The sequence below is a fragment of the Pomacea canaliculata genome, linkage group LG14, assembly GCF_003073045.1.
Source record: "Pomacea canaliculata isolate SZHN2017 linkage group LG14, ASM307304v1, whole genome shotgun sequence".
NCBI lineage: Eukaryota > Metazoa > Mollusca > Gastropoda > Architaenioglossa > Ampullariidae > Pomacea > Pomacea canaliculata.
Window position 1 is genome coordinate 3,041,618 of NC_037603.1, and position 21,754 is coordinate 3,063,371.

The following is a 21,754-nucleotide window of genomic DNA, read 5'->3' on the forward strand; positions in this document are numbered from 1 at the left end:
CGTCCTTTTGACACCGACAGGAATGCATATTCTCACTTTATTATTATTCCGAGCAGTAAGTGGAAGTATTTCTTTTGCTGGTGTTCACGGGACAGACGCTGACAAGAGGGAAAAAAATGCATCAACTTGGAAGAAATGCGTTTGGTTCTAAAGCCGAGCAAAGACCAGCAAGCGGGTATGAATTACAAGTGGCTGGCGTGCGACTTTAATCACGCGACAATACCCAAAGATGACGCCAGGTGGTAGGTATGCAAAGCGCACGCACCCCTCTATCCCCACCCCAGCCACCAATACCCCAAGATCCGCGCGTATTGTTGTATTTACATTAGTGTACTTGTCGCGGGTCACCGTCGTCCAAGATTATCAGAAGGTACTGGTGGTGGTCGGCTCGGCGCTGTCGCAGCTGGCTGTGTGTCGAGCCTCGTCTGACGGAAATGACTCGACATCCGGGCCGCGCTCCATTGAAATTCAAACTTTGCTCGGTGCAAGGGTACAATGTGCCGTACGTTGTCACTTCATAGTGGCTTCACGACGACTCGCCATGTGTCACAGGCGTAGCCCTACCGCACTGTAGTGATACAGCAGCAGCGGCCAGGCTCTCTCTCTGTCTCTTCCCTAATGTGCTGGCGTGTTTTCACAGTGACAGTGAATACTCAAGTGTGTATTTGACTCGACAGGCGGTTCTCGCTGATTGTGATTTACGAACTCTCGTCGTCCCGGAAACATCGTTTGGTCCACATGATTGTGACGTTGTATGGGGGTTACAGCGACAAGGTCGGTCCGCAGTCTGTTAGACTGTTTACACTTTACAGTACAGTCCCCGCTGCCCTAAACACAGGTGACCGAAGAGGCGACATTGAGTGGATTGAACGCCTACGCCCGGAGTCACGGGGCGTACGAACTGCAAACAATGACATTTGGACGAGACGTACTGACCTATCACAGCGGGAAAGAGGCTTCACTGTCGCCGTCATCGCCATCTGACCGTTAACTTTGTTGGCTTGTGTTAATCGGTGTCGTGTGTAAGCGCGCCGCCGATGAACGGGTGAAAAAACTACCGTCGTCGTTGTTGTCATCGGCCACTTTTCCCGTCGTCCATCACCATGACTATACCTGCACAGAAGGTTCCCAGGTATTTCGCGCACTTCTCTCACACACCATCTCTCTCTTACACACACCCTCGCTTTTCTGATATTTGCCAAGACAGTCCATTGATCTCCCATACAAGCGTAGACGAAAGCATCTTTGTGCGCTTTCTAGGTTTTGTAGACAGATTGTCACCGCTCTGGCAAGAGGCGAGACACAGGAATCGAGGCTGGGTCTAGTTTCTGTATGGATATGCCTTTCAAGCAAGGTAAACCGTGTGAATTGTTTCTTGTGTTATGGTCGGGTAGATACTTTCTTGACTAGAATAGTGAGTTTTGTATACGAGTTCTTGTTTACTACCGGCATCTTACCGTCAAGTGTTTTCGTGTTTCTTCAGTTGTTTACTCAGGGACGATTTTAGTGACGTTGATACACATGGAGCCGACAGAAGCAGAGCGACGAGCGTTTGGTCTCGAAACCAGAGAGAGTCGGTCTTGTCCTGCTATTATAGCCGGCGTCCCAAGCCCCACCTATCTCCCATTATCTTCCACCTAATCGGCCAGCCCTATCCCTCCGCCCCCAGTGTCAAGCTTGATGTTTGGTGTTCGGGAGACATTATGTAAGACTGGAGTACAGAGCAGGGATGATCTAGGTCAGCATTGGTAGCAGCCTTTTAGGTCGATGGCGGCGGCTGCTGCGGCTGTTATAAACGAAAGATCTCTGTATGCAGCTTCTTGTCTCAGCCTCACAGCGCCAGCTCATAATTGCTTACAGGTGCACGTAAATGTAGGTTAGTTCTTCAGAAGATAGTGCTTCTGTGATGCGTCGGTCGTTTTTGTAACTAAAAAATCCAGACGTCTGTCAATTTCGGTAAGTCACGTGCAGATGCTTACCCCCACTACGACCACCCTTGGCCACAGCATGGATTGAGCGGGTGGGGGAAGAGACTGTATCAGTTGGCATCCATCGTTATTCACCTGTAGGCATTGCCAACCACTCACTCCAGCATATGATCGTTGACCAGTGCACGATGTGATGGAGAAGGAAGAATTAGAAATATTTTGTGAGAAAGAGGATTTAATAAATTAAAAAAAAAAACTTCCGCACAAAATAAATGAACGTCTCAAACATGAAAATGTTAAACCGTTATCAAAAGACGGTGGCCAAAAATAGCGTTGACGGGTCGAAGAGGGAAGCGCCCTTGTTCTCGGGGGAGGCGGCCTGAGGGCGCAGCGCTTTCAGTCTGCTGTGTGAAGACTGGAGGTGGGTGAGGTGGAAAGCTGATCGTCCGTCAGGCAGCTTTATGTGACGCGTCGTGTTATTTTGAAAGAACATCGACCGCATGCCGAAGTGTCAGTGACAAGACAGCGCTGGTCTCGCTGAGCCTTGCGACGTCGCCACCAAGCGAGCCGTCCGCGGCAGTCGAGGTCGTAGACTCGTGGGTGGGTTCCCTAAAGTCTTGGGAAACGTGGCGCTCGTTGACTACACCGCTGGGCTGGCTGGCCGGCCGTTTGTAAATAAAGTAGTATTCCATCGGACCTTCCCTCCCCTCCATCAACACGATCGATTTAAAGGCTTTTGCTTTTGCTTTTTCTTTTTCGCAAGGGTTTTCTCTTAGAAGGGAGTACTGATGTGTATTTCCTTAAAACAATCTTAGGATTGATGTGATGCAAGCGCGCAGACTGTGCGTGATGTTACATTCCTAGAGGATTATCTGGTGGGTTGATAGGCAGAAGCAGTGCTGCACTAGGCGAGAGCGTAGTATACACAGGCCATCTGTGCTGCCAACTGGTGCACGATGCACGTTCATAAGTTTCAAATATCAGTTTGCAAGGTAAGAAAGGTTTGAGGCTCATGCAAACAAGAGTGACTTGCCCTTACGTGGGGTAAACAAAGACAATCAAAACTGAGCGGCCGTGTGCTAACAATGATACCTCAGTGGCACTATATGCAGCTGATAATTTCCCCAATGGTTTAGCCAGATAATCCAGTCATATTAAAAAAATTTTGCAAATTAATATCCTTGAGTCAGTAGGTTTTAGTTCCTTTTTTTAACTTTATTTTTGCCACTCATATATCATTTTTGGTTTTGATGAGCTTTATGAAAGTAAAGTTTTCTTCTTGGTTATATTTATCATTAATTAGTACTGTATAATCATCAGGTTTTTTCCCAGAGAATATTTGTACTCTCATAACTTTTACCCTAATATTTAAAATCTTTAAAATTTTGAATACAATCATAAATTGATTTACTTAGCAGCTGCTATTATTTTAAAGATTAGAATATTCTAAATTAATGTTATCTGCCAATAATATTCAAACTTCTGAAATCCTTAGCAAAATTTTAATTACATCAAGTTAAAAGTCTGGGTTCAGTTGTAATGCCTATAATTATTCCATTTAATTTTATGCTTATATTTTTAAAAAACCTGTGAATATTGCTATATTAAATGTGTTTGATTATCAGTGTTTGTTAAAAGTAGAAGAATAAGAGCACATACAGCTACAGAACTTGACCTACACCCGAAAGTCAGTTCAACAGTCACTATATTATATATTCACCATAAAAAGATGAATAGAATACATCATAAAATAAAATATAGTCTGTATATGTCAAAGAATTAAACTAACATGAGTATGAGCTTAATGAGGGGTGATGGTACAAAGGCCAGGTTAAAGAACAGATTGAGGAATCAAGGTACAGGGGCTTGTCAGTCACCAGCTGTGAACATAGCTTGTGTAGTTTTCCACTTTGTCGACTACTTCATATTCTAAAACAGTATCTTGAACTTCATCAAATTGATTAAAAGATACTGAGCTTTAAAAAAAAAAATGCTTTGCTTAAAAGATATCTCTGTCACCATCCCAGCTGTTACTTTGGTTTTGGAAGGAAGTTCTGTTCCTCTTAGAAGATCCAAGTCTTTGAACTTCACAGCTGTTCTTTCTAGTGACATTGCAGATGTTGGCTCTGTGATCATGCTGTAGTTTATGGACTGGTCTTCAGTGATGTCAGAAGTGCAGAAAATTAATTAAAAGTTCACTACCCATTTTATTTAACAAACTAATAATAGCTGCCAGCAACTTTAAGCTCAATTTCACACTTGACTCAGTCTATAAGCAGTTTTCTGTACTCGCTGAACTTGAAATTATACAAAAATTACCCTTAAAAACTTGAATTTTGTAAAGAAGTTCACTTCTTTTATGATTATTTCTGTGAGGATTTTTCTCCATGCTAGTTATGTAGGGAAAGATCAGCTTGTCTGATTGCAGTCTTGAACAATCATCAGTCTTGTGGCAATAAACTCTTATTTTCTGTCTTTCTGTTTGTGTGACAGCACGCTCCCCTCCCTCCCCCAACACCAGGCACTCACATGCATGTTCATGTCTTTGTACACATACACTTTTATGCAAAACTATCCTGTGTAAAGTAGCATAAGTCCTTTATTTTGTTCATCTAAATCAACAGGACGTAATTAGAATTGTCAGCTGCTGACAGCAAACCACATGACGGGATGTATGAATAACCAACTTGTCAGGTCTAGTTGGGGTTGTTTATGCATTGTCAACACTGTAATAAGGTTGTAAGTATATCATAAAGGAAGTGTAACATACTACATGAAGATATCTCTCAACATTTTGACAAACCTTCCTCCCCTTTCCGCACCCTCCTAATAGTTTGATCAGGCCAGGAGCAAAACAACAATGTTGTCTCCTTCCTCAAGGGTACACAAGTAATAGCTTGCATCATCATGTAAACAGACACCACATCAGCACCATACACAGGTAAAGATATAATTATGAGGAAGCAGTAAATATAACAGTTGTGCAAAAAGGTAGTATTTGAGGTAGATTAGTTGCTGGGTAGTTACCAAAACATCCGAGAATTATTAGGATGCTATAATAATAACCTGGTTATTTTATTAAGGCTTCCTCTGAGTACAAAAGAAATATCACATGCTGTTACTTTAATAAAGCAGCAGCTCAGAGTATTATTTTAATAAGGCTAGGACTTTGTGCATGTAAGTAAAGGCACATACTGATACTTTTCCTCACCTGCATGCACTGAAGAGAGGAGGGGAGAAAATAAGCTTAGCCTGGTTTAGAGTACAGCTGATCACTTGCCCTGAAAGAACTGCAGTGCAGAGTCTGGAAGGGAGAGTAAAAGGTTAAGAGAGGAATGGTCCTCCACAGCCTGCAAATAAATCCTTTGCAAATGCTGGGCTAAAAATAGCAGAGGCTGTAATCTTGGGCATATGGTATTGGCTGCCAGTCCTTTTGAGAAGGAGATGCTGGAGTCTGTCTCTGCACCTTTAACACACACTGTGCCCAGCATTTTCACTGGATGGTTGTGAACAAAGATTGCATGATGGTTAATAAACAGCCACATCTACTTTACTGCCTTCCTTTTATGATAGATCTTAATAAATACAGGTAGAACAAAATACTAGCATTATCATGTTTAGACACTGCATGACAAAGGTAGTAAATAGAGCCCAAGCTTTTCCTAGTCCTACCTTCATTATTATATTCCCTGATAAATCAGCTATCCTTTCTCAGACCTGGAATAGAATCTTACCTTGACATTAACCACTAGTCTACATCTCTTTTGGTTCCTTCTCTTCTTTTGGAGCTTCATACTATAAAGAGGTGGGAATAAAATGAAGAAAGGTCGGCTATTGTGCTTGTACTTGCCTGGCTTAAGCCCTATACTGTGATGATAGATATGGTGATGACACTGTATTGTCCAAAAGCTCTCACCCTGCACTCTTCTTCACTGCTGTGACTGCATGTATGTCTGATCTCTAAGGATGACCAGCTGAATTTTAACACTGATAAGACAAGTAATGCCTGTGGGTTTTGCATCACATCTTGGTTCAGTGGACTGTGAGTTTGTGGCCATTGGTGATTTTCAGATTTCCTTGAAATTTTAAGTAAAATATTCTAGTATGCCTCTTGACTTTGTTCATGCACTCTTATGTTGGCTCTGTTTGTCATGCAACCTTTCTGCAACTCTGGAAACTTTCTGGTATTTGCTCTGATTTGTCTATAGATGCTGTAAACTTGTATCTTCCAGAGTGACACTCTGGCTTCATTATTGCAACTTTTTACTTGTTGCCAGTTGTCTCCCTTAAAAACAGATCGTTTGTTTGCAGAGGGTCCAAAACAATGCTGCAAGACTTGTTTTGCTGAAATCAAAATGTGAACATTCACCACATCAGTTCAGGTCACTGGACTGGCATCCAGTACATGATCATAGTTTAAAATGGCTGTCCCTTGCCAGCAGCCATTTTGAGGGCTGTCCTCACCCTTTGTCAGCTTTTTATCATCCTGCTTGCTTTCTACTTTCTGTAGTGTAACAAAAACTCTAGGCACTAATCTCTGTTCCTTTGGACACTGTTCCTTCAGATTTGTTTCCCTAAGCATCTGGAACTGGCTTCCCACTGCATTGAGAAATAAATCTCTGCTTCACATTTTCAAATCTCATCTTTTCTCTGGCTTTTTCTTAAATGGTTCTCCATGTTTATTGTGCAACATATATATTTTTGTGTTTTCATTATATGTCTATGTTTGTGTGTGACATTGTGTGTATGCCTATCCTTATTTATGCATATGTGCTGCACAGACTGCTTGTGTTTGTTCTTTTAGGTTGGGGTGTGGATATCACAATTGTAAAGAGCATCTTAGTGGGAATGCTGCCATGTAAAATTGCTTCATTATTATTATTGGCATTGGTGACAAATGTCAACTACTGCTCAGAATAGTCACATGCAGTACTGTATCTGATACAAGACCTGGCTGTTGTGTAAAATAAGCTATGGCATATGACTGCCTTCTGTTAACCCTGAACAGGAGACAGATGACTTTGGTATTTAATTCCACAATTTCCCATTCATTTCTGCATTGATTTCTATTACCTTTAAGAAGTAGAAATGACTTTTGTCATTATATTCCTATTTCAAATTTAGCTAGCAGTGGCTTTGATTTAAAAAAAAAAAATTAAGCCAGTACAGGATATGCAGTTTATAAAAAAGGTTGCATAAGTATAATATTAATAATGCAAGTAATATTTAAATAAGTAAAGATAAAGAACTGAAAATTTTGTTGTATGGGGATATAACACTAACCCTAACCTAGAAAAAGGATGTAGAAAGCTAAAGTGGGCTGAAGTAAAAATATATTTTCTCAGAGTCCTTTCAGGAGAGTTTCCACTCAACAGTTAAAAGCAAGAAAAATTGGCATTTGGTAACTGTCATCTTTACTCACTGTAAGCTTGCCGCACCTGTAGGCATGAGTGATAAGATCAGGCATCTCAGTTTACCAGGGCCCTATGACTCAAAACAAGTGCATGCCCCAAAGGCTGGAACCCAGGCTCATTTTTTTTGTTTGGGGGGTGGGGAGCAGTCTGCTCTTTCCACAAGAACATAAGAAAACCACATCCACATCATCAGATATACAGTAGTGGAGGGTAAGATCAACTCAGAGCAGAGCAGCTGATAGCAAATGTGCAGACTGTGTTCTCATGTCTGTGAATAGCAGCAAGGTCTCCCAATGTGCTTTGAACTTTTACAAGTGTCTCGTGTTGGATTTATATATAACATTTTTTATCCTGGGTTGGATTTATAACCCATAGCTTTCAAAACAACATTTTTATTGGAATATGCTGTAAGTCTTGTGGGTTTTTTTAATTGCAGCAGTTATTTCATCATTATTTCATTTTCAAACAGTGAAGTCTTTAAAAGAAGCACTAAACAAGTATATTTTTACACATTTTTAAAAAATCTTTTTTCTTAATACTGAGTAAGAAGATCTATCTTTGTTAAAGATACATTTGGACTAACCAGTTTTATTATTATTTGTATGTCAAGGCCATTTAAACGAGTGATGAGTGGGTGTAATAGGGTGTGTTTTAATGTGGGTGGGTTGTGGAAGATAGAAGGGTGAATGTCATGGTGATTTATAAAGCCTGAATTAGAGAAAAAAAGATGAATCTCTAATATTATTTCTAAAATAGAGCAAGGAAAACTTTGTATTTGTGGTATAGACGTGGGGAATTCACTTCGTCTTGCACCCCAAACTCTTTTCCTCCAGTTTATCTTTAGGCTGCCTGTGCAAGACATCTGGCTTCTAAAAAAAAATATGTTGGGGGAAGGGGATGATGGAGAAGGCAAATAAAAAAATTTACCTTTCAGCCTCTTCAGAATGATGCATAATCCTTGTAGCTGCAATCAGAGCATGTGAAAGCAGGACACTAAGGAGCCTTCCTTTAGTATAGAAAGGAAAGTGATTGCACTTTAAAGGAAAATTAATTATTCTTGGTGGCATCGTGTGTGCAAAAGGACAGAGAAGTATAGCAGCTTCTTCTGTGCATCCATTCCAAGCTAGTTTTCTTTATTTAAAGTTACATTTTTCATGCACAGCTCTTTGTCTTGTGGGAAGTAGAAGCAGATATGCCAGTGTTGTCACTTGGGAAGCAGTGTGCACATGTGCGAGACTTACAAGTCTATGCTCTTTTTATTTAGCTGGGTATAGTCTATGAATCAGTTGCTGACTTGAAGGTGTAATAAAATTAGCAAAGATAAAAATATATTAAATAAAATTTTCATTGTTTTGGATTATGTTTATGTACAGAAACGGTCAGTGGAATAGTGACTGTTGACTGATTCTATTAGGTCAAAAGAAAGTTTATGACGAGCACTTTGTGTTGATGTACATACTTCTTCATTCCTGTTGCTGCTAAATTATAATTTTTGTGACTTTTGTTTTTTTGGTATGTTAAAATGCTCAAGACAATAAGGTAAAGGAGATTAGTTTAGATTAATGGCCTTTTGTGAAAATGATCATCTCAAAGGCTTGAATGGCAGGAACGTTGCATGTGTTAGGCTTGTAAAAATAACTTAAGAACATTCTCATGGATATTGTTAGCTTACTGACTGTCAGAAAGCAACTTGTCACATTATATGCTCCTTGTATATTTCTTATTTTTATATTCACCATGACATTTATACTGTAACATTATATTCAAGTTTCTAAGTATTTGAAACCCGGGGATTGTTGCAGGAAAAAAAGCAGCTTTTGGACAAAAAAGTTTGGCTTCGTAGAGTTCAGCCAGTGTTTACCCAGCAATTGGTCATAGGCATTGCATGTATGTGTGCATCTGTAAACAGTAGTTTTCTCTGTGTGTTATTTTCAACACTTCATTGAATGACTATTGCAGGGATCCAAGAAAGATTATTCTGAAGAAAGGCTCCACTGGCCTTGGATTTAACATCGTAGGCGGAGAAGGGGAGGAGGGCATCTTTGTATCTTTTATCCTTGCTGGTGGCCCAGCTGACCTAAGTGGAGAGCTGAGACGAGGAGACAGAATACTTTCTGTGAGTAAATAACATGTGTCATATTATTCTTTTTGAAATCTGTATTGTTTGGCTCAGTAAACAGAGAATAACAGTTGGCATAAATATGTTCATTCTAATGAGTAAAAAAGTAATTTTTTGATAGTTTGAACATTGCAAGATTTAAAAAAATGCACTTGTGAATTTATAGATATGAATACATTGTGCTGGATCCACTAAAATGAGAGTAAGGGTTACTTCAACGCGTTTCTAAAACTTAAACAGTTTTAAAGAAGCGAAATACAGTAAAGTTTTTTGAAAATCATTTTGAAAATCATTTAGAGGTTTCAGGATGGTTACGAAAAATGTGTGACAGGAACAAAAGTCTGCCTTAAACTGTTTAATGTTATTTAGAACAATTTTATATTTTGTGAAAAAAAGGTTATAAAATTATGTTGTGTCATGTATTTTTTAAAACTGATGATTTAAATAGATTAAAGTGTTTAAAATTTGAAATATGTGCCCTTGAAGGCTGTACATGACTGTTGTAGAAGGCTATCAGACTGCACTACTCATTTTTGTGTATGTGTGTGTTAATAGATGCTTTCAATCTTTGGACAGTTGCAGGTGGATTATGTCTTTAGTCTTCGCTTGATTGCCATGGCATCAACTAATTTAAAAAAAACTTGGCTAACTAATTTTTGTAGTCAAGCAAAAGGAATTGATTTTGAGTTATTTGCAGAACACTAATGGGAAGTCTGCAGAAGATGCAGCCAACCTAAATACTTTCTGTAGCTTAATCACTATCGTTGATACTTTTGCTACATTTAATCTTTCAGGTGAGGGTTAACTTCTCCATAACCTTTAAGCTGATACAGAATAAAGGTTAACATTTGCTATTCATTATTATAGATCAGTGTCGCTGAGATTTTCTAAGCTACTTTTTAATTGTTGACAGGTAAATGGCGTTGATTTGAGAACAGCCACTCATGAAGAAGCTGCACAGGCCCTGAAAAAGGCTGGTGAAACGGTGGAGATAATTGCTCAATATAAACCAGAAGGTAAAAATTAATCATGTCATATGACTTCTGTAATCTCGTTACAGTTGTTTGTCATTTCATCATTTGCTTTTTTCCTTTTAATCAAAGTTTTTTAGAGAAAATAAATTTTTGATTTGCAGTCATGCTGTGCACATAACATGCATATTGTTTTCTCATATTTTTATTTTTAAATGTTTTAGCTCATTCAAAATGGGTAAAAGGCATTGCGATTAAACATCTCTTTCCAATATTTACACCTATTAGTCTACAATAAAGACAGTCATCTTTGACAAGTCATTTTAAAGAGCATTTTGAAAAAACATCTAAGTGATATGATTTGCAACAAATATTGTTTTTGTTTTCTTGTACTAAATTCAAATCAAAGATAGTAACTATATAAATGGAAAGCTGCAATTGTGAAAGTAGGTGATGAGGCAGAAATGTTTTTAAAAATTATTTACGCAATACATGCAAACACAAAGTAGCGAACAGTAAAATATTAGAACATACATTAGACTTTAAATATTACTATTGTCATTTTCGATTGTTGTAGTATAGCTTCAAGTCAAATTGAGTAACCAGCAACCATCTCAGACATAGCTCTTTACCAATTGATGTATTACATGTTTTCAAAATTTAACAAAATACTAAAACAAAAACAAGCTAACAGTTTCTTCTCTTATATTTTTATTTATGCACGTCTTGTTTTGGGACACTATCCAGTTCCCATTACAGTATGCAAAGCTGTAGCTGTAAGCAGACATAATGTATCATTAAAACAACTGTTTGAGAGCAATTACCTGCAAATAGGTGGTAACAGAGTTACATTGTAAACATTTTTCTTTACGTTCTACCTAGACTACAACAGATTTGAGGCCAAGATACAGGATCTGAGAGAACAGATGATGAATACCAGCACTGGCAGTCTTCGAACAACACAGAAACGAACTCTTTATGTCAGGTAATGAATCTGTTTCTAAAATTTCTTTTAAATTAGAATGCATTTATGTCATAATGTGAAGTTGTAGGTATCATTTGCAGTGTTGAACCTTTTTTTCTGCACACATTCTTATTATAACAAAAACAAGACTAAATGCCTACGATGCAGCTTTCAAGTTGTATATATTTGCGGCTTAGTTTTGAAAAAAAGTAGAAATTTTAAAAAAAAATTTAGTGGATGCTGCTTATGTACAGGTGCAGTCAATAGACTGAAATTTACAGTATTTTATTTTACATTTGTAGATATGCTGCTTTCTGTTTTCATCAGGGCACTGTTTGATTATGACCCAGCCAAAGATAGTGGCTTGCCCAGCAAAGGATTGGCATTCCACTATGGTGACATACTGCATGTGGTCAATGCCAGTGATGATGAATGGTGGCAAGCACGACGCATCACCCCCGAAGGGGAGGAAGAGGGAATGGGCATTGTTCCTAGCAAGCGCAGGTGTGGCATGAAGGAATAGTTGCACTAAAATAGCAATTTCTGTGGAGATAGAGTGCTTTGGCAAATTATGATTTTTCAGTAGTAGAATCAGTGAGTACTCTAAGCTTTTTCTTGTTAAATGTCACTTTAGCCTTGGCTTGATTCTTGTATGCATCACCTAGTAAAACAGTGGCTGATTTGGATAGTCGGATAAAAATACAGTTTAAAGCATCAGTGCATGGCAAAATTTGAAACAAGTGGTAGAAATTTAAACCTACTGTCCTGACAAAGAGGCAGTGATGTTTGAGATGTAAAAGATAGCGCTGTGTAATGTTTTCTTGGGAAGAGTGTTCAATGTGTCTGCGAGCGCGTGTAAACATCTGCATGTAAACCACGCTCGCCGCACTCTTCTCACCTTTTTCAGCAAAAAGGTCCGACCAACGATTAGCACATTTAATGTTCGGGAAACTAAATAGTGACAAAATGAATGAAACAAAGTAAAATAGCACTACATGGCTTCACCCTCCATTCCTACCGTCGCTCTCCGTTCTTCCCTCTCTGGCCGCTCTCCGTTTTCCTCACGTCATTCCTCATATGACGTCAAATAATGCGTCACCCAGAGCCGCGTCAGCGCTCGCGCGACTGCTCCTCCCCGACCACAAGGAGAACCAAAAATAAACATGAATACAAATAGGCTCGCCTGAATCGCGAATCATTACACGCTGTTATCTAGCACTCAAGCAGTTTGTTTCTGTGGGTTTTATATTTTAAAAAAACACAGTGGATTGTGTGATAACCATATATTTATAACTTTTCTTCCTACAGAGTTGAAAGAAAGGAGAGGGCTCGATTGAAAAATGTTAAATTCACCGGGAAAAACAGTGGTTCCTCAGACAAGGTACTTTGTGCATTTTAAATGTATAATAGACTATGCTGACTGATACAGAAATATGTTTTCGCAATAGATTTTGTTATAGTTTTTTTTTAATCCCAATTAAATGACTTGCATTAAAAAATCCATTGTAGGAGAATTAATAGAAATAATACTATGCAGGAGTGAAGGTGTAGACCAACACAACGCTAGACATTGAAACCTTGCAGCTGTGCAAAAACTATGTTCTACGCAAACATTTTACAGGTGGCAGATAAAAAGAAAAATCAGTTATTTTTTGCAGGTAATATGGAGGATAAAAGAATAGAAAACATTGTGTTAGGAGACAGAACCTTTTTATTACACTGATCAGAGGGGAGGATGGGGGAATAGAGCTGTATTGTAGCAGACCTATAATTAATTTGTGGGAAGAAGTCAGCCATGAAAAGTAACCTGTGCATGATTAGCTTATGGTTGTTGAACAGCATGGGCATGCAGGAGCAGCCAAGGACAAGGACAAGGATAAGAAGAAAAACTTTTCCTTTACTCGGCGCTTCCCCTTCATGAAGAGCAAAGACCACAGTGGCAGCGAGGATGTCAGTGCAGATGAACGTAAGTTGAATGCCTGCAGTTTGTGAACTGAGTGCATGACCAGAGTTGAGCATGTGGTGGTTGTCCAAGAGTTTTTTGCTGCATTTTTTATTTCAAGCATGAATCCAACAAAGCTAACTTTCTGTGAAGATAGTATTACAGACAGCATTTAGGACTCGTAACCTGGAGAGCGTTACAGTTAATGAGTTTGTTATAGTATGCCACATTTAATATCTTAACGACTGTAAGATTTGTGATAAAATATTTAAATTTTATGGCTTCCTTCCCCTACAGATACAAGCGTTAACGTTAACTTTACTGATTTATCATGACTATAAATCTTAACAGAGAAACCAGAAAGGTGGTGGAAGCCTTTAGCACTTGATATTTGTATCATTGAAAAAAAGCTCTCCTAAAAATCAATTTTCTTTTCAAACTACTGGTCAGTGATGTGTCAAATGAGTCACTTTCTCACAAAATCAGCAGGAATAAAATTAAATATAGTGAAGTCATTCAGTAGCATCAAACACAAAGTATTGGCTGCTTAACTCTTATCAGCTTAGTCATACATGTATTAGAAAAAAGAAAGAAATGCTTTAATTTTCAGATGAAAAATTTTGTATAGTTAAAACATTATGTAAATACAGTAATGTAAAGGTTTAGTATAATTATCAACCTATTGGTATTGATATTTCGTACATTGATGGACACCATATGTGTGTGCACAACAACAGCCTATTCATCTTTTGTTTTCTGGAATGCATGCATGTGTGCTCACATTCAGACACATATTTGCATGCACTCATAATCCTCATGCATCAGTTTCATCGTGAGTGTTCATGTTAGTACTTGCTGCTCTTGTACAGAACATTGCCAATAGTGGAGTCATTTAATGTTAATATCTTAAGCATGCCTGCATTTGTATTGAAATCTAAGCTTGCATTCAGTCCCATCTATAATCAGCCTAATTTGAATAATTTGCTGGTAATATTTTGCACTATAATTGAAAAGAATCTGAAATTTGGTTTTAATAAAGTTTTTTTTTTATGTCTGAACTGTTCTAATTGTATATGTTTTACTCTTGTTTGTTTTTGCTCCCTGTGGATAGTGGAAGGTAATTATGTTTTTATAGCTTTTTTTCCAAAAAGAGTAATATGCTGCATTAACTTTTTATATAAATTAACATAAATTGTAGTTTCCCCACAAGATTTTGAGAATTGTCAGAAACTTTTTTTAGGACATGAAAAATTGAATAATACATTCTTGTACATTATTGCTATTTCCATTCATCTCTAAAAGAGTGAGATTTTGTCAGAACATCAGTTTATGGAGTTGCAAATGGAGCAATTCTAATGCCTTTGGAAGGCTTTTCTCAAAATAGCAAAAAATGGTGTGCAAATGTTGTAAGCCTCATACTGTCATAGCAGTGTAGGACTTGAAACAGTAGAGAGCTGAGTTTAAAATGGTCAAGATTGGGAAAGGAAGTGACCTTCATATTCAGTTAAGAATGTTCTTTGGAAAACATCTTCCTTTGTTGGAAAGGATGGATGTGAAAGCTGAAAACATACCTCAAAAGCTAGTTGTAATTGTACTAGTGAAATGTTTACAGGACAGGTATTTTAGAATTTGTGAACTAAATTAGAACATATTTAGGATATAAAAAAAGCTAATCATTAAATTTGAATCTCTTTCCATCTTCTGCACTTTCAGAAGGTAAATTCACTCTCTTCTTGTTTTGCCATAGATTTGCAAGGCATGCATGCATTGTGCTTGGCTTGTACTAATTACAGCAGAGTATATGTTTGTCTCCTAAACAATGAATGTTTCTCTGGCTAATTTAGCAGTGTTGTCAAGTATACAGCTTGTTTCTCTGCAATTTACCCTTCTAGGAGGTTTTTTAAAAGGGAAAAGGAGGAAGGGTCATTGCACTTCAGTACCTTCTGAGATTATTTTCCAAAATGCAAACACACAGCTACTTAAACACTTTAAATAATTAGATTTATTGGCATTTTTCAATATTTCTCATCAGCCCATTGTAGCACTGCTTTTTTTTTTTTTCAAATGGTTTCATATCGATTGCCTTACTTGCAAATATGAATATGCATATATACTTGCCTTACTTGCCATATGTTGCCAGATTTATGCCATATAATAATTATTATAGGGACTTGAAGACATTCTTTTAGATATTTTTCTATCATTCATTATTCTTCTCTTCTCTCTTCCCCTTCCCTGCCCGCTCACCTTTTGCATCTTCCTTTGTTCACTGTCTGGTATACATATAATGTTCTTTTCTGGCTTTCATTAGAAAGCATGCGTGCCCTTATAGAAGTTAGCTACTGATGTTTGCTCAGATTTTTGGTTTGCAGAATCTTTCCAATTTTCTCAGCAACTCTTACTAAAAATCATAGAACACAAAGATAGATCATGACCTTTACTTACAGAAGTTTTCACCCCCAGGCTTAGCTCACAGTGTTGGTTGTGCAAATGATGGCAACAGTATTTGAGAAATCTTGATAACTGGTAAACACTGTAGTGGGGTTTCCTGCACTAATTCCAGGCATGTTTGTCTGAGAATGTCTCTTTTTCATGTTCCTTACTAAAAGTGAAGCTTGGTGAGTACTTCATTTCAAAAGAAAAGAAAAAATTGTATTCCAAAAAGATTATATGCTTCCAAGATTTAAAAAAAGAAGGAAAATACAGGAAACTGTTGCATCGCTTGTTTACTGTCTTCAGATTGTTTCCCTTGCACATCTGCCACTTGAAGTGCTCCGATGTGCATGAACTCACTAGAGATTCACATCATGAACTGTCTTTGTGTTTTATGATCATGGCTCTTATTTTAACATTATTTAACAATAAAAGTTATCTATGTTATCTCAAATATAATCCTACTCACCACTATTTCTGTTTATTTCACCATTATTGTCATTGTAACCCTTTCACTTCTTTAGCTTATGTTGACTTATGTGAACATAAACACATAAAAGAAGTAGCTGTTTGCATTTTATGGCGATAATATAAATACATTGCTGTGCTTAATAATTCACAAATAATAACTAATGTGCTTCAGATCAACAATATACAGCAACTGCTACTAACATGTAACTGCTAGTAACACTTAATGCTTCAGGTGTGTTGTTAATATGGTCTTCACACATTAAAGATGTTTTTTATAAGCAGGCTTATATGATAGTTTAATCTGAAGGAAAATGAAAGAGTTGTGCTGCCTAGAAGGTGATAGTCTGCTAACTCTTGATTTGATAATCTTGAAATCATAGTGGGGATGCAAGGCCAACATGAAGAATAAGGGGTTTATGAAATTAATGCCAGTAGCTTTTAAACAAACTATTGTTTGATGCTGGAGCCCAAGAAATTTAGAGCAAGTATATGAATGAAAAAGTAAATTGAAAGAAGCTGCAGTTAAAACCTTGCTTGCATTGAATCTACAGACTTTCACCGTACCCAACAAATAATCGCTCCTGTCGGAATGTTTTATTTTGGCAGTCCGGTGGCACAACGGTTAGTGCCTATCACCAGTACAGTGAGGGGTAGCTTTCCTGGGTTCAGATCTCATCTCAGGCACACTGTTTTTTCTCTGCATGTGGCATCTATTTACAAGGCTGCTGCCTTGCTGTGATACAGCTTTAGTTACTGGCTCCACGTAAAACATCAATTCCTCCCCACCAGTCAGAAAGTTTTTAACTGATTACATATGTAATTTTGTTGTTTTGTCAAATAATTTGCATCCGCTCTTTAAACAACAGCAGCTAACAATGAATATCAAAGCATGATGAACAAAACAAAGATATTCAACTTAAGAACAACCCTGGAATTTCATTCATTTATTTATTGTGTGGTTTTTGTTTTGTTTTGGTTTTTTTGTCTGTTTTTTTTTTTTTTTTTTTTTTATCAAAGGGCTGGAATGTGGCGCTGTATCATTTTCAACAAAGATTCTACTACAATGCAAGCAAAATAACAATAAAACTGACGAAGAATTAGATAATGGGGAAAACCCATAATCCTACTTAGTGGACTGGGGTCATAATGTAGGGAAGAGGGAAGAAAGGGGTTTAGAGAATTTCTACTTCACACTTTTTTTGTGTGCCCACGCACACACTGAACCTGAATACAGGAAGAGTGGAAATATAGCTGTTTCTCCTCCTTGAACTCCTTCTGTATGTATCATCATATACACAGCATGTTTGTAGCGTAGGCTTTTCTTTGAGTTTTAAGTTTCTTACAAGTAAAATGTCAGGTGCTGTACATTGTACAGATGCCTTAAACCCATATATAATAGCAAATAAACTTTGTTTTTCTGAAGTTTAGACAGTGGTGTTGGGCCTTAGAAGACTTAAAAATTGTTTTGCTCTTAAAATTGCCAAGGTCTTTTGAGGCCTTTGATGTGTATTGTGTTTTCCTTTGCATGGTTGTGGCTGGTCTCTCATACGTGGGTTTTCAGTGTAAGGCTTGAAAAAGTCTCATTCAAACAGATTAACTAGAAGCCCATTGATTTCTTTGTTGAACATTTTGATCTGTAAAATTATATGTATATGTGAGAAAACAAATGTTAATAACTAAGAAGCCAGAAACATCTCCCTCACATAAGCTGTTTCTTTATCTGCTAATCCTGTCTTTCTCCCTCTTTCCCTTGTTTGTTGTTCTTTAAGTGTGCTGTATGCTTTTTTGGAGGAGTTTCCTCCCATGCTGCCTGTGATTTATTCTTCTAGTTGGTTTTCATTTAAGTATGTGTTTCTGCATGTGTTCCCTCCAACAGGCAACCCATCCAGCGATAATGAGTCTAACTATCGTAAGTAACTTCTTTTTACACTTAGTCAATTTTTTCCTATTGTTTTTACATTTTGCCATCATGTAATAGTCTCAAATTTTCTTTATTAAGTTGGACATCTGAAATATTGTGGTGTAGCCAGATTAAGTGTGTGGAAAGTGAAATTTGACTCTATTTTCTTGCCAGGTACTACAGTTTGAATGAGACTCTTTTGGTCTTAACGGCCTTGTCAGAATTTGAAACTGTTGCTTCTCAGCAGTGCATTATTAACATATATACCTCAAGCTTCATATACCTCGTTCAAAAAGACCACAGTTGGACCTATTCTCTGCTTCTGTCATCTTCTAGTGCATGTCAGAAGTATTGTGTAACTATAGCATGTTCACAAGATGCCAAAGGTGTTGTCAGAGTTTGGTACATAAAAAAATGACAAAAGCGTTTTAGTTGTTTTTCCCTCCCTTTCTTCTGTTTTAAATGCACATACAAGTTGAAATCTGCGCTAGTATAAAGCACTTAGCATTCCAGCTTGCCTGTAGAAAATCAGTTTCCTGTTCAATTATTAATTTATTCTCAGCAATCCCCCTCCCCCTCCATCTCAATCCAGAGATATCATTTTGCATTTCTTCATCATTTCTTGTACAATCCTGTCTCCCAGCCATAATCCAGAAGTACTGTACTTTTATTACTTTCACCTATAGGGTTTTCTTTAAATAACATTTTCTCTCATTATTTCAACTTTCTCAGAAAATGTTACATGTTTTGTCGGGTTAAAAAGTTTTGTGCCCCATTGCTTGTTCTTGAAAGATTATTAGCAGCAGTGGCTTGGTCATGTCACATTTGTGTTGGTTTGTTGTTTCTACAAATGGAATATGCTGATAGGAACACCAGGTTTTGTTTGCTATCAGGAAACCCAAAGGTCTGACATATGATGTGTAGTTTTGTAGCCATTAGTCTGAATCTGCAAAGTCTGGGTCTATCAGGAAGATCTGAAATCTTGGAAACAAGCTAATTTTGACATATTGATTTCTGAAGTCATTATAGTTATGTCCTTATATTAAAAGCAGATTGATTTTGTGGAGATTAAGAAGAGTAGAAAGAAGCTTTGCATAGTGACTTGCATTAAAACTACCTCCTACCATCTTAACGTACCAAGTGTTTAGTTTAAAACTTGGGCTGTGTTATGCAGTTTTTACACAAATGTTACTGTTGAATATGACTTGTACACATATTTTACAAATATCATGAGAAGTCAAAGATATGAACCATTGTTATCTGGAATATTCTAGTCATGGTTCATGGATTATTATTATAAAAATATTTTAAATACTTTTTAAAGTTTATATTTTGGGAGATTAGATATGAAATAATAGTTCTAAGTTTTGATTTTTTTAAAACAGGAGGTGATGAGCCAATTCTTTCTTATGAGGCAGTTGTACAGCAAGAGTGTAAGTTTTCTTTTCCTCGGCCTCCTCTTCCTCTACCCACCCTTAATAATAATAAACCTGTGATTTATATAGTGCATACTCATGCTCATAAAGGAGCATACTCTTAGCACTTGATATGGACAACATACAAAAGAAGGATAAACAACAGTACTGATGACTAATAAATGGCAATAAAGAAAATGCAAGGAGGAATTGGATAGCAAGAACCGAGAGTTTCTTGAATCAGCAGAGGAAGATGAGGTGGGAAGTAGCCACTAGATGGGGGAAAAGTGGGTTGTGGGAAGGAGGGGTTGAAGACAGACAAGTATTGTGTGGATGATAGGAGTAATTCTGAAAGAAGAAGTGTGTCATTAGTGCACAGTTTCTCCTCCTCCTTCCCCCCCCCCCCTTGACCATTGTGAACATGTCTTCCACAATCTGAGCTTTATTACTGCTACAGCGTGTGTATAGTAGTTGTATAGAGAGGTACATGCTTGCTAATTAGTATTAAAAGAGAAGATAATTATTTTCTTGTCAATAACTGGTTTCTTTATAAAGAACTGCCTTTATTATGTACTTATTTTGTTCCCAGTAAAGTACACAAGACCAGTGATCATTCTGGGGCCTCTGAAAGACAGGATAAATGATGATCTCATCTCAGAATTTCCAGACAAATTTGGCAGCTGCATTCCTCGTAAGATACTTCAGGATATTTTTGGCTTGTGTCTTGCAACTTTCCTGATCCTATTCTTTCTCTGTACCTTCTATTCTCTGTGGGGGTGTTGTTATTATTATTATTATTACCTGATGCTTTAATCGGACAGGGACACATATTTTTAACAGCTGTCTGTGATAGAGTTGAACTTACTCTTGAATAGCATCTGTGGATACTTTTCCATTATATCTTAGAGAATAGTGATATCACAAACTGGCTTATCTTTCTTATGTTATAAGTTGTCTCCATATTCCTGTCATTCTTAAGAGCCATGATTTCATTGTGCAGATACTACAAGAGAGCGGCGACCAAATGAAGAGCCAGGTCGTGATTATCATTTCGTTGCTTCTCGTGAACAGATGGAAAGGGATATCCAGAACCATTTGTTTATTGAGGCAGGCGTCTACAATGACAATCTTTATGGCACCAGTGTTGCATCTGTCAAAGAGGTTGCAGAACAGGTATGACAGTGCAACAGCATCTTTGTCTTCAGTGAGATTCAATTTTAGGAATCGTTGTTTTATTTAGAAAAAAAGCTAAAATTTATCACCTCTTTAACGACCTGTTCACAGTTTAATAGCACAAGAACACACAAGGCCTCCACCCCATGGATGAATTTGACACGAACAGCTTTACAGATGTAAATTTCACTGCCTATATGTATACCTGATATATATGCCAGAAACATTCACACATTTCATTCCATCCCACCTTTTGTACTATGTGAAGTTAAATGGTGATAAAAACTGCAAGCCACAGGTCTAAGGATTGTGCCATACAATTTCGGAACTAAGCCCAAAAGGGAAGAGCAAGGCACACTTTTAAAAGACTGGTTTAACAGAATGCTTTTAGGTCACCAATTATGGTTAGGTGGTGGTTGTCCTCTGTAAAAGAATAGGAAATGTGACAATTTCTGAGAACTGGTCTTTAAATATGATTGTAAGTAAATGTAAGTTGTGAAGACAATTCAGAACATCTATATCTGTCATTTAAGCCCAACTTGTCATTTCACTTGCATTGTTCTTTAAGTGGATTTTTTTAAATGCAAATTATATTCATGATTTGTATCATTTGATCTGGCAGTTATTTTGATGTTTTAGGGCAAACACTGCATACTGGATGTCAGTGGAAATGCCATCAAGAGGTTACAGGTGGCAGGCCTCTACCCTATTGCCATTTTCATCAAGCCTAAATCACCAGACTCCATCATGTAAGTGTTTTTCACACTACCATTTTCATAACTAAATGTCTGTCATGTAAGAGTCAGTGTTTTTGTTCATAATATATATATTAGGAATGCTATCAAAAATGATATAAATGTGTATATTAGAAGTTTTTTAGTATATTCAACCTTGGTGCACTTCTAAATGAACATTTTGGCAGAGGGGATGTTTATTTTATTAAAAAGAAAGCTTAATTGCCGTGGAATTGTGTTATTATCACACTTATACATATTTTGTACCACCTGACAGAGAAAGAAACAGT

At 37.4% G+C, this 21,754-nt stretch overlaps 1 protein-coding gene across 5 annotated transcripts in view; it reads left to right on the forward strand.

Moving 5' to 3' along the window:
- The window catches only part of LOC112555839 (disks large homolog 2-like), a 78,225-nt gene that overhangs the window by 49,730 nt on the left and 6,741 nt on the right, over positions 1-21,754 (forward strand). Inside the window, exons 11-23 of one of the 5 annotated variants that reach the window (XM_025224370.1) lie at positions 9,302-9,458; positions 10,375-10,477; positions 11,315-11,417; positions 11,724-11,900; positions 12,705-12,777; positions 13,236-13,362; positions 14,450-14,455; positions 15,052-15,054; positions 18,119-18,151; positions 19,528-19,575; positions 20,147-20,248; positions 20,558-20,730; positions 21,370-21,479. In XM_025224370.1, coding sequence (XP_025080155.1) covers positions 9,302-9,458; positions 10,375-10,477; positions 11,315-11,417; positions 11,724-11,900; positions 12,705-12,777; positions 13,236-13,362; positions 14,450-14,455; positions 15,052-15,054; positions 18,119-18,151; positions 19,528-19,575; positions 20,147-20,248; positions 20,558-20,730; positions 21,370-21,479 — 1,215 coding nt within the window. The remainder of the gene's footprint in view (positions 1-9,301; positions 9,459-10,374; positions 10,478-11,314; positions 11,418-11,723; positions 11,901-12,704; positions 12,778-13,235; positions 13,363-14,449; positions 14,456-15,051; positions 15,055-18,118; positions 18,152-19,527; positions 19,576-20,146; positions 20,249-20,557; positions 20,731-21,369; positions 21,480-21,754) is intronic. The other 4 variants (XM_025224373.1, XM_025224371.1, XM_025224372.1 and 1 more) reach the window with 4 other exon arrangements.